The 14,325-nt window shown below is 49.3% G+C and overlaps 1 protein-coding gene across 3 annotated transcripts in view; it reads right to left on the reverse strand.

Moving 5' to 3' along the window:
- Positions 1–10,179, reverse strand: part of ARSD (arylsulfatase D) — a 29,278-nt gene extending 19,099 nt beyond the window's left edge. For 2 of the 3 annotated variants that reach the window (XM_050776645.1, XM_050776647.1), the window contains exons 1-4: positions 9,989–10,179; positions 7,053–7,202; positions 3,119–3,240; positions 1,856–1,978 (exon numbers count right to left, since the gene is read on the reverse strand). In XM_050776645.1, the coding sequence (XP_050632602.1) occupies positions 1,856–1,978; positions 3,119–3,240; positions 7,053–7,202; positions 9,989–10,164 (571 nt within the window). In that variant the 5' untranslated portion in view covers positions 10,165–10,179. Of the gene's footprint in view, positions 1–1,855; positions 1,979–3,118; positions 3,241–7,052; positions 7,203–9,438; positions 9,935–9,988 lie in introns of those variants that run through there. The other variant, XM_050776646.1, reaches the window with a different exon arrangement.
- Between the last annotated feature and the right edge of the window lie 4,146 nt (positions 10,180–14,325).

The following is a 14,325-nucleotide window of genomic DNA, read 5'->3' on the forward strand; positions in this document are numbered from 1 at the left end:
TGCAGTGAGTTGCAATCACGCCACTGCACTCCAGTCTAGGGGACAGAGCAAGACTCTGTCTCAAAAAAATAAAATAAAAAATAAAAGAAGAAAAAACTTTTAAAAAATTTAAAAATAAAAATAAAGTGGCAGGAAACTTGAAAAGGAGGAACAATGGTTGTCCTCCTTTAGAAAACCACAGTTTTGAACAAGTTGGGATGTTGCAGCTCCTGTGAATGGGACAGTGGCTTTGAGTGTGAGAAAAGCACAGAGAGGAACTGGGGACCCTGCACAAAGATCTCACCACCAGGTCAGGGCGGTGACCTCACCACACCATTGAGCTCCCATGTTCTCATGTATATGACGGGGACAGCACCTCTAAACCCACAGGCTGGGCAAGGAATGAAGGAGGTAACCAGCAGACTGCCTGGAGCTTGGCGGCATAAACCAACATCTCCCTCCTTTCCTCTCCATGCAGAAAGGAGTCTAAGGGGCAGGCCTGAGCTAGTGCCCCTTACAAAGGCCAGCTTGTAAGATTCCCCGTGGCTGGTGTTTGAGATCTGGATTTCCAATGGAGAATTCACACTATTAAAATAATAAGCTGACTGTGCCTAAACTATATGCAAAAGCAGCATGGTTCATGCTAAGCACCTCTTTCGGTTCTGGGAGTCTGGAATTCGGGTAGCTGCCAGGCAGTGAGTGCCTGCAGAACCAGCCCCCAACAGAAACCCCGGGGCGCTGAGTCTCCGGGAGCTCCCCTAATGGACAGCATTCCATGCTGCTGTTAAAACTCATTTCTGGGGAATATGGTGCATCCTGTGTGATCCCACTGGGGGAGGATTCTTGGGAGCTTGTGTCTGGTCTGCCCTGGGCTTCATTCCATGGAATTCCCATCACTGATTCTGCCTCACCTCCTTTGACTGTCATCAATCACTCATGAGCACGACTGCATGCCAAACCCTCCTGGCAACTGTCTGAACTTAAGGGTGCTCTTGGAGACCCCTGACACGCTGTCTGTTATACTGGGTGCTCTTGGAGACCCCTGACACGCTGTCTGTTATACTGGGTGCTCTTGGAGACCCCTGACACACTGTCTGTTATACTGGGTGCTCTTGGAGACCCCTGACACGCTGTTATACTGGGTGCTCTTGGAGACCCCTGGCATGCTGTCTGTTATACTGGGTGCTCTTGGAGACCCCTGACACGCTGTCTGTTATACTGGGTGCTCTTGGAGACCCCTGACACGCTGTCTGTTATACTGGGTGCTCTTGGAGACCCCTGACACGCTGTCTGTTATACTGGGTGCTCTTGGAGACCCCTGACACGCTGTCTGTTATAAAGAGGGTGTTCTGCCCTGCCGGGGCTTGTTGTCTAAAGGAAGGCAGTGTTGGTTAACTCTGGGGGTTTTGAGATGGTGAGTGGCCATGCAGAGAAAGATAATATCTGAAGAAGGTCGTGATAAATGGGGACAAGCTGAAGACTGATAGGTCCAGAGAAGAAAAGAGGGCAATCTCCTAGGATTTTGAATTTAAAAAGAAAAAAAAAACTCATCAAAAACTGGGGACAATCCGATAGGCCTGAGATGGACCAGGCACCAACTTCTGATTCAGAGGACACAGCATTGTTTTCCTTTGCAGGAAAACGGGATTTTCTTTTTTTTCTTTGAGATGGAGTCTCGCTCTGTCACCCAGACTGGAGTGCAGTGGCGCGATCTTGGCTCCCTGCAGCCTCCGCCTCCCGGGTTCAAGTGATTCTCCTGCTTCAGCCTCCTGAGTAGCTGGGATTACAGGCGTGCACCACTGCACCCGGCCTGGGATCTTTTTTATCACGAATCTTCTCAACCACCGTATAATGTTAGGCTCCCACATATCCACACCTATGAGGCCAGTTGCATAGCCGCGCTGCTGCAAGATTCTTGCAAAAGTGGTTTCGTTCTCAGGGAGACCACCTGAGCCAGCGTTCCACTGAAGGGCCCGGTATCCATTGCTGGCTTCCATGCCTGTGGGGCAGGGAAAAGAGGAAGAATTTACTTTCCCTTCTCTAGATGAGCACTTCTCAACCAGGGGGATTTGGTGTCTGAGATCTGGATTTGTGCACCCGAGCCAAGCTGCTATTATCTATCATCCATCTATCATGTATGGAGCTATCAATTATCTACCCATCTATCATCTGTCATCTATCTATCTACCTACCTACCTACCTACCTATCTATCACACTATTCTTGAAATAATAAGCATGGCCAATGTCTGGAGATGTTTGTGGTGTCACAACTCAGAAAGGGTGGGGTGTGGTGCTACTCGTTATCGGGAGCGTGGAGTCCAGAGATGCTGCTCAAGACCCGACATACAGTGCACAGAACGGCCCCACCAGAGAATCATCTAGCCCCAAATGTCCATCATGCCAAAACAGAGACACCCTACCTTAGGATGACACACTCTACGTGATCTATCATATGTCTATCTATCTGTTTACCTAGTTATCACCTGTCACCTGTCTATCTCAATATGTATCCATCATCTATATCTATCCATCTATCTATGTATTATCTATCATTATCATTAATCATCTAGCTATCAATCAGCTATCATTATCTATCATCTATCACTTATCTATCATCTATCATTATCTATCAGTTAGCTATTATCTACCTATCATCTATCACGTCATTATCCATCATCTATCATTATGTATCATCATCTAGATATCTAGCTATCAATCATCCATTATCTGTCATTATCATCCATCTAGTGTGTATCTAGCTATCAATTATCTATCTATCTATCTATCTATCTATCTATCTATCTATCTGACATCTAGCTGTATCAGAGTGACTCTCAACTTGGGGAAACTTTGCTCTCTCTAAGAGACACTTGCTCTTGTGATCAGTCATACTGGCTCAGAATAAACCTCTTTAAAATATTCCAGACTTGGTTTTTCTGTTCACATCCTAATGATCACAACTTTTATGTGTATGCACACAATACAATATTCCTTACATAAATACAAGGAAGATGATGAATTGCAGATGATCTTTGTACTATTGCCCCTATATCTTCACCATCAGTACTCAACTGTTACAGATGATAGAATGAGTGCACACAGATGTACCCATTTCTCCATCATCTCCATGACACCAACCTGATCTGAAAGAATGTCTCCCCGTGAGGAATGCAGCTCGGCTCGGGGTGCAGAGCGGGGCAGCCGCCAGGTGCTGAGTGAGCCTCACACCTTCCTCTGCAAGTTGGTCAATATTCGGCGTTCTGAGCAAAGCACACACATGTCATTGTTGGAAGGGAGACGTGCATTTGGCTTAAGCAGATCCCTGCTCTGAAAGGCAGAGGAATAGACTGCAAAGACTTCACCGGATTTCAGAATTAGTAGCATTATGGTCTCCTGTAGAGGCTGATCGACCCCTGTCCTAAGTTTGGTGTTGATGTTGAGATGGATGACATCACTCACACACACACACACACACACACACACACACACACACACACACTATATGAGACAATTTATGACTCTCATAATGAGGCTTTCCTTTGGTGTTGATGTTGAGATGGATGACATCACACACACACACACACACACACACACACACACACACACACACACAGTATATGAGACAATTTATGACTCTCATAATGAGGCTTTCCGGGGAGAGCAGGGCAGGCCTTCCAAGCTCATGTGAAATTAAGGAAGCAAGGAAAGGAGATTTTTGTTTTTAATTGTGGTGAGGGTGTGGGGCTGGGATGAGGGCTCCCATGCAAGGGTGGGGGCGTTTATGGTCTGAATCTGCCGTCAGCACTGAAGGAGACAGTCCCTGTGCTTTCTTATCTACTCGTCCAGATGTGGAGCCAGACAGAAGAGGCCTAAAAGCTTTCAGCATCAGATATCAAAAAACAGTGAGGGCCGGGCACGGTGGCTCATGCCCGTAATCTCAACACTTTGGGAGGCCTAGGCGGGCGGATCACTTGAGGTCAGGAGTTCAAGACCAGCCTAGCCAACATGGTAAAACTCCATCTCTACTAAAAAAAATACAGAAATTAGTCAGGCAACGTGGTGCATGCCTGTAATCCCAGCTACTCAGGAGGCTGAGACAGGAGAATAGCTTGAGCCCAGGAGGTGGAGGTTGCAGTGATCCGAGATCACACCACTGCACTCCAGCCTGGGTGAGAGAACAGAGTGAGACCCTGTCTCAAAAAACTAAAAAAAAAGGAAGGAAGGAAGGAAGGAAGCAAGGAAGGAAAGAAAGAAAGAAAGAGAAAGAGAAGTCAAGAAAGAAAGAAAGAAAGAAAAAGAAAGAGAAGTCAAAAGAAGCATCCACATAGAATGGAACCTATGGAATATGACTTGGCCACTGCAAGGGTGAGGAACAGTACTGACACTTGCTGCCACGGGGAGGAGCCCTGAAAACACTGTGTTCTGTGAAAGCGCCCTGACATAAAAAACCACAGGTCATATAATTCCATTTGTATGAAAGGTCCCTAACAGGGCAGTCTATAGAGATGGAAAGTATATTAGTGGCTGCCAGAGGCCGAGGGTTAGGGTGCTGAGAGAGTTGGAGGAGTGTTAGCTGGGGCTGCCGTAACAAAGTCCTACACAGCTGGCAGCTTCAACGCCAGGTATTGGTTGGGTGCAGTGGCTTCCGCCTGTCATCCCAGCACTTTGGGGGGCCAAGGTGGGTGGATCACTTGAGGCCAGGAGTTCGAGACAAGCCTTGGCAACATAGTGAAAACCTGTCTCTACAAAAAAATATAAAAATGAGCTGGGCACGGTGGCATGTGCCTGTAGTCTCAGCTACTCAGGAGGCTGAGGTGGGAGGATTGCTTGAGCCCAGGAGACGGAGGTTGCAGTGAGCTGTGATCACGCCACTGCATTCCAGCCTGGGCAATAGAGTGAGACCCTGTCTCAAAAAACAAAACAAAATAAAACAGAAAAACAAACCCAGTAGACATTTATTCGCTCACATTTCTGGGAGCTGGAAGTCTGAGATCAAGCGTGGGCAGGGCTGGTTCCTCCCGAGGTCGCTCTCCTGGGCTCATAGACACCATCTTCTCCCTGTGTCCTCAGGTGGTCACTGCTCTATGCGTGTCTGTGTCCTTATCTCCTCTTCTTATGAGGACCCTAATCCTATTGGATCAGGGCCCACCCTAGTGACTCATTTTACCTGAATCACCTCTCTAAAGACTCAGTCTCCAAATAGAGTCACAGTCTGAGGTCCTGGGGATTAGGACTTCAACGTAGGCATTTAGGGGACACAGATTTGCCCCTAGCTGAAGGTGATGGCTAAAGGGGCGCAGTTTCTCTGGGGGTATGTAAATGCTCTAACATGGTTTGTGGTGATGGATGGATGGCTCTGTGAATAGACTAGAAGTCCCTGAACTGTACACTATAAACAGATGAACCACATGTTCTGTGAATTACAACCAGGCCTGCTCAGGGTGTTCGCAAGGGGATCCCTGGACAGGGGCCAGATTGATTGATTGATTGACTGATTTAGAGACAGGGTCTTGCTCTGTGGCCCAGGCTAGAATGCAGTGGTGCGATCTCAGCTCACCATAACCTCCACCTCCCGGGCTCAAGCCATCCTCTCTCAGCTTCCCGAGTAGCTGGGACTACAGGCGTGTGCCACCACACCTGGCTAATTTTTTGTATGTTTCATAGAGACAGGGTTTTGCCATATTGCCCAGGCTGGTCTCAAACTCCTGGGCTCAAGTGATCCACCTTCCTTGGCCTCCCAAAGTGCTGGGATGACAGGCAGGAGCCACCGCGCCCGGCCCGCACAGGGCACACTGCTGCAGGTGCTGCAATGTCCACTGCAAAGAAGGGAGGCCTTGTTCTGTGGGGACCACTCCTGAGGTTGGCAGCGATTGAAAAGCAGATGCAGCCTGCGCTCTGGGGCGATCCTTCTAGGAGAAAAGGCCACTAAACGGAATAAGGAGGTTTCTCACCTTTTCTCCTGTTGTAGAAGGCACGTGAGCACCACTCAAGCACTCTGCTGGTAAGGCTGGCATAGAGGCTACTACTCTGTGTTTGCACATGCCACTGCAGTGAGCTGAACGAATGGGGGTCTGCCAACCGATCTGTCCACGTGCTGACCCCCCAAACCTGTGTGTGGGACCTTGCTTAGAAAAACTGTCTTTGGAGATGTTGTTAGTTAGGTATCCTGAGATGAGATCATCCTGATTTAGAGAGGGCCCTACATGCAATGACCAGTGTCCTTCTAAAAGACAGAGGAGGAAACACAGACACAGAGGAGAAGGCCACGTGGGGACGGAGGCAGACACTGGAGTGATGTGGCCACAGGCCCAGAGATGCCTGGAGCCCCCAGGAGCTGGGAGAAGCAGGAAGGGTCCTTCTCTACAGCTTCGCAGGGAGCTCCGTCGGTGTCTTCATCTCCTCTTTTGGTAATCCATATCAGATTAGGGCTCACCCTAAGGACCTCGGTTTAACTCAATTACCTCTTCAGAGACCCCATCTGAATACGGTCACACCCTGAAGTACCGGTGGTTAGGGCTTAAACCTATAAATTTGGAGGAGACCAGAACTCAGCCAGCAACCGATGGCGTTTGCAAACGTACTCAACAGAAGATGAGACCTTTACAGTGGGCGGGCCTTGCTGCAGTGACCTGTGTCCTTATAGGACGAGGAGATTAGGACACAGACGCAGAGGAGGAGGCCGCGTGGAGACGGAGGCAGAGACTGGAGTGATGGGGCCACAAGCCCAGGGACACCTGAAGCCCCCAGGAGCTGGGAAAGGCAGGAAGGATCCTCCCATAGGGCCCCCAGAGGGAGCCCGGCCCTGCCCACACCTGGATTTAAGGTTTCTGGTCTCCAGAACTAGGAGAACAAATTCCCTTTGTTTTAAGCTACCCATTTTGTGGTAATAATACATTCACCCACTCACCGCAGTTCTGCATCGTTTAAAAGGGCCTTTTTACCTGTTGGTAGTTTTTTGTGGTGTTGAGTTCTGAGGTCCTAAGGAGTTTCCTAATTTCTCTAGGCAGATTTTAAATGCACCATTCAGTCAAACTCACATAACATCACCACCAATAACAACAACCAGCTGTACCTCAGGGTGTTGTTCCCATAGCAACCGAGATCCCCAATGCCTAGATCATCTGCCATGATCAGTAGGATATTTGGTCTAAAGGCATTTGCAGTTTTAGGTTCACACGTCTTCAGAAGCAAGCATAAAAACAGCAGCACCAGCAAAGAGTCCCTGGAGAGAAAGTGAAACAGAAATGACCATCTACAATTTGGCACGGGAAGCAGGCATTTCAAGGCAGCTCGCTGGGAAGGCAAAGGTCTTATCACTAAATTAAGACGTTCAGCTTTATGGGAGGTTATTATCCCGGCCTGAATTAGTGCACTAGTGTCCCTGGACCAAACGAGGGTCAGACTGCTATTTCTCGTGGCCCAGTAGCGAGATGCAGATGAACTGGGAAACAGGAGAGCTTTTCATTCTGTAACCAGTTACAGGAGGAAGGCCTGGAAATTCTCTCCCAACGAACTCAACATTACAAAGCTTTCCAGAGCTTATATACCTTCAAAGCTCTGTGTCTAAGGGTAAGTGTGCATTCATCTAAAGACATAAGTGATTAACTTCTCATCTGTAACTAAGGTCTGAGTCCTGGAGACCTTCCTCTGGAGCCTCAGTAAATTGACTTAATCTAGATGGGTCCAGGTGCTGGGGTGATTACCCTTATCTTGTCTCCTGCTAAGTCACAGAGTTTTGGGGAGTTCCTTTAGTCCCCAGTAAAGCTTGTTTGTGGAGGTCTAGGGAGTTCCTTAAGACCCACAATAAAACTTGTTTAATCCTAAATGGGTCCTGTTAAGAATTCCTTCATTATCTCCTCATGCTTCAAAGGCCCAGGAGAGGCCTGGGCAAAACTCTTGGGGGGCTTTTGTTACATCCCAGCCTTTGCATAAGGGCACTGGTTGTTTCAGCTTTTAAGATGTAACTTCACCACTCGGTCAGTGCTGAAACAGTTGTTACGGAGGCCTGCGTTAGTGAGACCTGGCCTGCCACACTAGACCACACAGTTCAGAACAAACTGGAATGGAGTCACTCGTGCTAATTGCCACATCATCAAGCTGAACAGGGAAACAGGCCAGTTTTCCGAAAATCAGAAGATTCGAGCAAGCAAAAAGAAGATGTGTAGTTCACCTGAGCTAAGAAAATCTCCCATGCTTTAACCCTGTAAGAAAAGTTACTTTGAAACAACCAGTCTGCTTTATTATTCTTTTTGTTTCTTGTTTTGAGATGGGGTCTTGCTGTGTTGCCCAGGCTGGAGTGTAGTAGCATGATGGTGGTTTACTGCAGCCTCTGCCTGATTCTGAGGTGGGAGGATTGGCTCAAGCAGTCCTTGAACTGCAGTGGATGGATGGATGGATGGGTGGTCGCTTAGTGCTGGGGGATGGTCCTTGAACAGCAGTGGGTGGGTGGTGTCTTAGTGTTGGGGGATCATGGCCGTGCTCTCTGGGGAGGGCGCGAACGAGGGGTGTGTCTCAGGGTGCTTGGGGGGACACGGCTGTACTGGGGAGCAGGGGAGGAATAAGGCCATGGGGAGGGATCCCGTGTGGCCAGCAGGGTAATGGCCACGGAAGGGGACAGGATGGGGCGTGTCTTGGAGGGTGGCGAGAGGCAGGGCAGCGCTGCTGAGGCAGGAGAATAGGGTCTGGAGGCAGGGAACCTAAGGGTTTTCATGCCGACTTCCTAGAACTAAATTGAAAGGAAAATCCTAATTTTCCTTTTTTGTTCATTTTTAAAATTTTTATTATTATTATTTTTTTGAGACAGAGTTTCACTTTTGTTGCCCAGGCTGCAGTTCAATGGCATGATCTGGGCTCACTGCAACCTCCACCTCCTGGGTTCAAGCGATTCTCCTGTCTCAGCCTCCTGAGTAGCTGGGATCACAGGTGCCTGCCACCACGCCTGGCTAATTTTTTTGTATTTTTAGTAGAGGCCTGGCCTAATTTTTGTATTTTTTGTAGAGACGGGTTTCACCATATTGCCCATGCTGGTCTCAAACTCCTGACCTCAGGTGATCCACACGCCTCGGCCTCCCAAAGTGCTGGGATTGCAGGCATGAGCCACCTCTCCTGGCGGGAAAATCCTAACTTTCCATGCCTAGGTAACAAAAGGACCAGAGGCTTCCCTTTGACCTTTTCTGCTGGGCAGATGGTAGATTGGCTGTCTGCAACCAATCAGATTGATTTCGGGTCCAGTCTTCCTTTGCAACTTTGTGACTTCACCTTAGTCTCTGATTAGTTGGTTTTTGCAACCAATCAGATGTTTGCACAGGACTGTGAATTTTGTAACTTCAGCCTCTGGTTGGCTGCTGTCTGCAACCAATCAGACTAATCGCGGGCCAACACTTCCGTTACATGAGGTGAGGATGAAGTGGCCAATGGGAAACTTCTAGGGGGTATTTGGACCCAAGAAGATTCCGTACCCGGGCTCCTGAGCCGCTGCTTGGTCGGCTCCCACACTGCGACGTGTCCTTTCGTTTTCAATAAATCCCTGCTTTCCTTCTTTTGTTGCTTCATTCTTTCTTTGCTGGGCGTTTTGTCCAACTCTTTGTTCAAAACGCCAAGAACCTGGACAACTTGCAGTCACGACCCTCTACCGGTGGTGGAGGACCCAGCAGGGCGTGACCGACCCAGTTTCCGCTCCCTCCAGGCCCCGGCCGGCCTTCCTCCGCCTTCCCTTCCCTTCCTCCTTTGTTCTCTTTCCCTGCCCTTCCAGCTTCCCTTCAGTTCGATCTCCTCCACTCCCCCTCGTCCCCTCAGTCGCCCCCTATCCCTGGGCTCTGCTGTCTGGCGTCTTTCCCGGGCACAGAACGCGCCTCCAGTTACATTTTGGGGACTACAAGGCGCCGGACACAACCACGCCCTTTACAGGGGCCCAGGCTCGCCTGGGGCGCCCCTCGCCGCGCTCGCGACCCCCTCCCCAGGTCCCCACCCCAGGCCTTAGTGTGGGCCGCGTCCCGGGGTCCCTGGCACCTGGCGGCGGGCGCGGCGCGTCCCCTCCGCGCGGCGGCTCGCATGGTCGAGCGCTGTCCCAGAGCGCAGGACCTTGCCCTTCGCACTCCGCGCCTGGGCTCCGCTAGTGCCAAGGCTTCCGCCCTCTCAGCTGCGGGATCTGGGGTGTGCGCCCGCCCCTCCTTCATCTGCGTCATCTCCTGGCTCTCGGGACCTCCGGAACCTGCGCTTGGAAGCAGGTTTTCCCAGGTCGTCACACGGGGAGGCCGGGGCTAAGGAGGAGCTGATTAAACCCAGTTACGATTGACCGGGCGCGGTGGCTCCCACCTGGGATCCCAGCAATTTGGGAGGCCGAGACGAGTGGGTCACCTGGGATCAGGAGTTCGAGACCAGCCTGGCCAACATGGTGAAGCCTCGTCTCTACTAAAAATGCAAAAATTAGCTGGGCGTGTTAGCTGACTTACAGAGTGACACTCAGTCCCAAAGAATAAATAAATGAAAATGAAAATGAAAAATAAACCCAGTTAGGTTTGAGCACAGGGAGCCCCTTTTCTTTTTGTCGGGGAGGGTCTTAGGACCTGCCCAGAGCGATCAAGCTGCGATTTCAGTTTCTCAAAACTTGGTGTTTGAAATGTCTCTTCCGGATGCTGGACTTGTTCTCTAAGTCTGGAACGGGAATGCTAGATGGGCCCTTCTTTCTTCTTTTATTACTATTATTATTGTTGTTTTGAGATAGTATCTCACTCTGTCGTCCAGGCTGGAGTGCAATGGTGCGATCCTGGCTCACTGCAACCTCCGCCTCCTGGGTTCAAGCGATTCTCCTGCCTCAGCCTCCCAAGTAGCTGGAATTACAGGCACGCGCCACCACGCCCGGCTAATTCCAATTGTTATTTTTATCTTTGTTCCTTTCATGAGACTGCTATTGAAATTACTCCTTCTGATTAACCGCCCGGCCCTCGACCCCTCCCCATCTTTTCTGTGACTCATCCTTTTGTTTTTGAATGATGCAGTTTTGCTCATTACCCTGTCACCTAATTCTTTTTTTGTATCTTTGGCTCCCCTTTTGTTGTTTGTTTGTTTTGTTTTTAACTCTTTTGACCTCTAGAAAGGTCAAGGCTGAGAGTTGAGGCTGCAGTGAGCCTTTGTTTTTGTCTCTCTTGACCTCTAGTCACTGATTTTCTCAAGCCCCTTCATGTCTTACCTCACCCCCTCACATCCCATAGAAAACGCAAGATCTGGTCAAAGTATAAATTCGTATTTTGTAGGAAATGCTAGCTTAGAGACCCACTTTCCCTCAAAGGGGGTTGCTTAGGTTCTCTTCCACTGGTCAGGGGCAAAATGATTCCATAGTCTTCAAGATAACAGCACTTTCTTCTTCCAAGGCTGAGGCTGTCAAGGGTGAGGCTGTCACCGCCTCCCAAGGAAGTGGAACTACAGGTGTGCACCATCACCCCTGACACATTTTTGTTAATTTATTTTTTTGGTAGAGACTAGGTCCCACTATGTTGCATAAGCTGTTCTCAAACTCTTGCCTCAAGCAGTCCTCCTGCTTTGGCCTCCCAAAGTACTGGGATTACAGGTGAGCCACTGTGCCTGACCAGCCACAAGACTCTATGTTGGGTGTATAGGTGGGAAGTATATCCAGGTCCTCCTCACCATTATTCTGCCTCCAACATTTATGCCATTTTTTTTTTTTTTCCTTTGCAACTCAGTTCTCTATGCTTACCAAATGGAATCAGTAAGGTCGGGGAGGCGGGGGTGGAAGTTTGTGTTGAAAACATGGATTCAGAAGCCCCTCCTTAAATTCACTGAGTAAGGATTTTCATAAATGAGGGAGCTGCCCCACACGCCCCTGAGATGGGATGATGGGGGTGCTTGTTCACGACAATACAGTCAGGAGCCCCCCTCCCTGCATTTAGTGAATTGGAATCTCCCAAAATGGTGCTGGGAATTCTATTTAGAAAAGACCATTCACTTTTAATTGGCAAATTTAGTTCATTTACATTGATTACGCTGGCCATCTGTTTGGAGCTAGTTCTTGAGCACTGTTTATTGCTTCTCTCTTTGTCCTGTTACTCTAAAAGAGCTTTTATCAGACAGGCTTGGTGGCTCACACCTGTAATCCCAGTGCTTTGGGAGACTAAGGGGAAGGATTGCTTGAAACCAGGAGTTTGAGAACAGCCTGGGAAACACAGAGAGACCCTGTATCTACAAAAAAAAAAAGAAAAAAAAAATTTAAGTTAGCCGGGCATGGTGGTGTGCCTCTAGTCCCAGCTACTTGGGAGGCTGAGGTGGGAGAGTCACCTGAGCGCAGGAATTTCAGGTTGCAGTGAGCTGTGATTGCACCATTGCACTCCAGACTGGGTGACAGAGCAAGACCCTGTCTCTAAAAAAATTTTTTAAATAACTTTTTTTTTTTTAATCTTTGAGGGCTTCCCAACTGGGATTTCTTGCTGAGCCTCTATCGCACAGATGGAGAAGGCCAGGCCTAGGCCTGGAGGGAGGCGGGCAGGAGACAGTCCAGAAGCAGTTCTGCAGGGAGGTTTAATGGGGTGGAGCAGAGATTGGATCCTTGGAAGAAATTCTATGCTGCTGGGAGTGGAGATTCCTGAGAACTAGCGAGAAAAGAGCTTTGGGTGCGCTTCGGTAAATTATGTAAACACACTGAGCTGTCTTGGGTGCCCAGGATTTGGAAATGGGGCCTGGGGGCAGTAGGAGCTGGTGCTCCAGAAGTCATATTTGCGGGAGGTTGTGGGGATGGAAAGGGTGGGTAAGCCCTGACCCTGAGGGTCTAACATGACTTTCAGCACATGGAGCCTCCATGCGGACTTTGGCTTCAAAGCCATCAAGGTCAAGAGTGTGGCCAAGTGTGGAGACAGAGGTGACTCTCCCCAGTGGATGCTGAAGAACTTAAAGGTGACTCTATGGGCTGGGAACATCCGGCACAGCTGACCCGAAGTACTGGGTCTTGTTCCAATAGCCATGGCGATGGGAAACCAATAGGGGTTAACTGGTTCTCCCTGCCACCCCTTCCTCCCTTTCTTCCTTTTTCTTTTTGCTTCTTTCCTTTCCTTCCTTCCTTTCTTTTTAGAGATGAGGTCTCACCCTGTCGCCCAGGCTAGAGTGTAGTGGCACGATCATAGCTCAGTGTAGTCTTGAACACTTTGGGAGGCCAAAGGCTCAAGTGATCCTCCCACCTCAGCCTCCCAAGTAGGTGGGACTACAGGCACGTGTCACCACACCTAATTATTTAAATTTTATGTGGAGGCAGGGTCTCGCTATGTTGTCCCAGCTGGTCTGAAACTCCTGGCCTCAAGCCATCTTAGTGTCCTAAAGTGCTGGGACTACAGATGTGAGCCATCACACCTGGCCTACTATTTCTTTCTTGACTCAAGAGAATTGGCTGGAGATGGATTTGACTTTTTTGGTCTCTACGCACAGTCTGAATTCTTGGAGGCTGATATGGATTGGATAAATTGAGGACACGTTCTTGAGGTGGTGACAAGGTGGGGCATTGCTCATCACATACCTAGGCTTGGAAGAGTGGGAGGAGCGACCTGTTGCTTGAACCTGGAGACAGAAAGAACTACTGGAAAGACCTCCTTACTCCCAGGAGAGAATGTGCTGGGGACTGAATTGTGTTGCCCTCAAATTCACAGGAATAAGGTTTTTATTCATCCTTTAAAATGAGGTCACAAGAGGGGGCCCTATTCCAATAGGAGTGGGGTCCTTATAAGAAGAGATTAGGGCCGGGCGCAGTGGCTCAGCCTGTCATCCCAGCACTTTGGAAGGCCAAGGCGGGTGGATCACTTGAGGTCGGGAGTTCCAGACCAGCCTGGGCAACATGGCGAAAACCTGCCTCTACTAAATAATACAAAAATTAGCTGGGCGTGGCGGTACACGCCTGTAGTCCCACCTACGAGGGAGGCCGAGACAGGAGAATCGCTTGAACGTGAGGCAGAGGTTGCAGTGAGCCGAGATCACACCATTGCACGCCAGCCTGGGCAACGCAACAAGACTCCATCTCAAAAAAAACCCCAAAAAACAAGAATCAGAGGTAGGACACAGACAGGCACAGAGGGATGACTGTGTAAAGACATGGGAAGAAGGCGGCAGCTGTGAACCGAGAAACAGGCTCTCCCCAGACACAGATTCTGTCATGCCATGGTCTTGAACATCCAGCCTCTAGAACTGCAAGAAATATTCTTGATGATACCCAGTTTGTGGTATTTTCATTCTAGCAGCCCAGACAATTAAGGCACAGCCTGATTATGCAATGACCTCGCAGCTCAGAGCTGGGGCGGACCCTGCCTGTACAGTGCGACTTCCATAGCCTGAGTTTGCCCACATCACCTGGG

Source organism: Macaca thibetana, chromosome X (assembly GCF_024542745.1).
Source record: "Macaca thibetana thibetana isolate TM-01 chromosome X, ASM2454274v1, whole genome shotgun sequence".
NCBI classification, from domain to species: Eukaryota; Metazoa; Chordata; class Mammalia; order Primates; family Cercopithecidae; genus Macaca; species Macaca thibetana.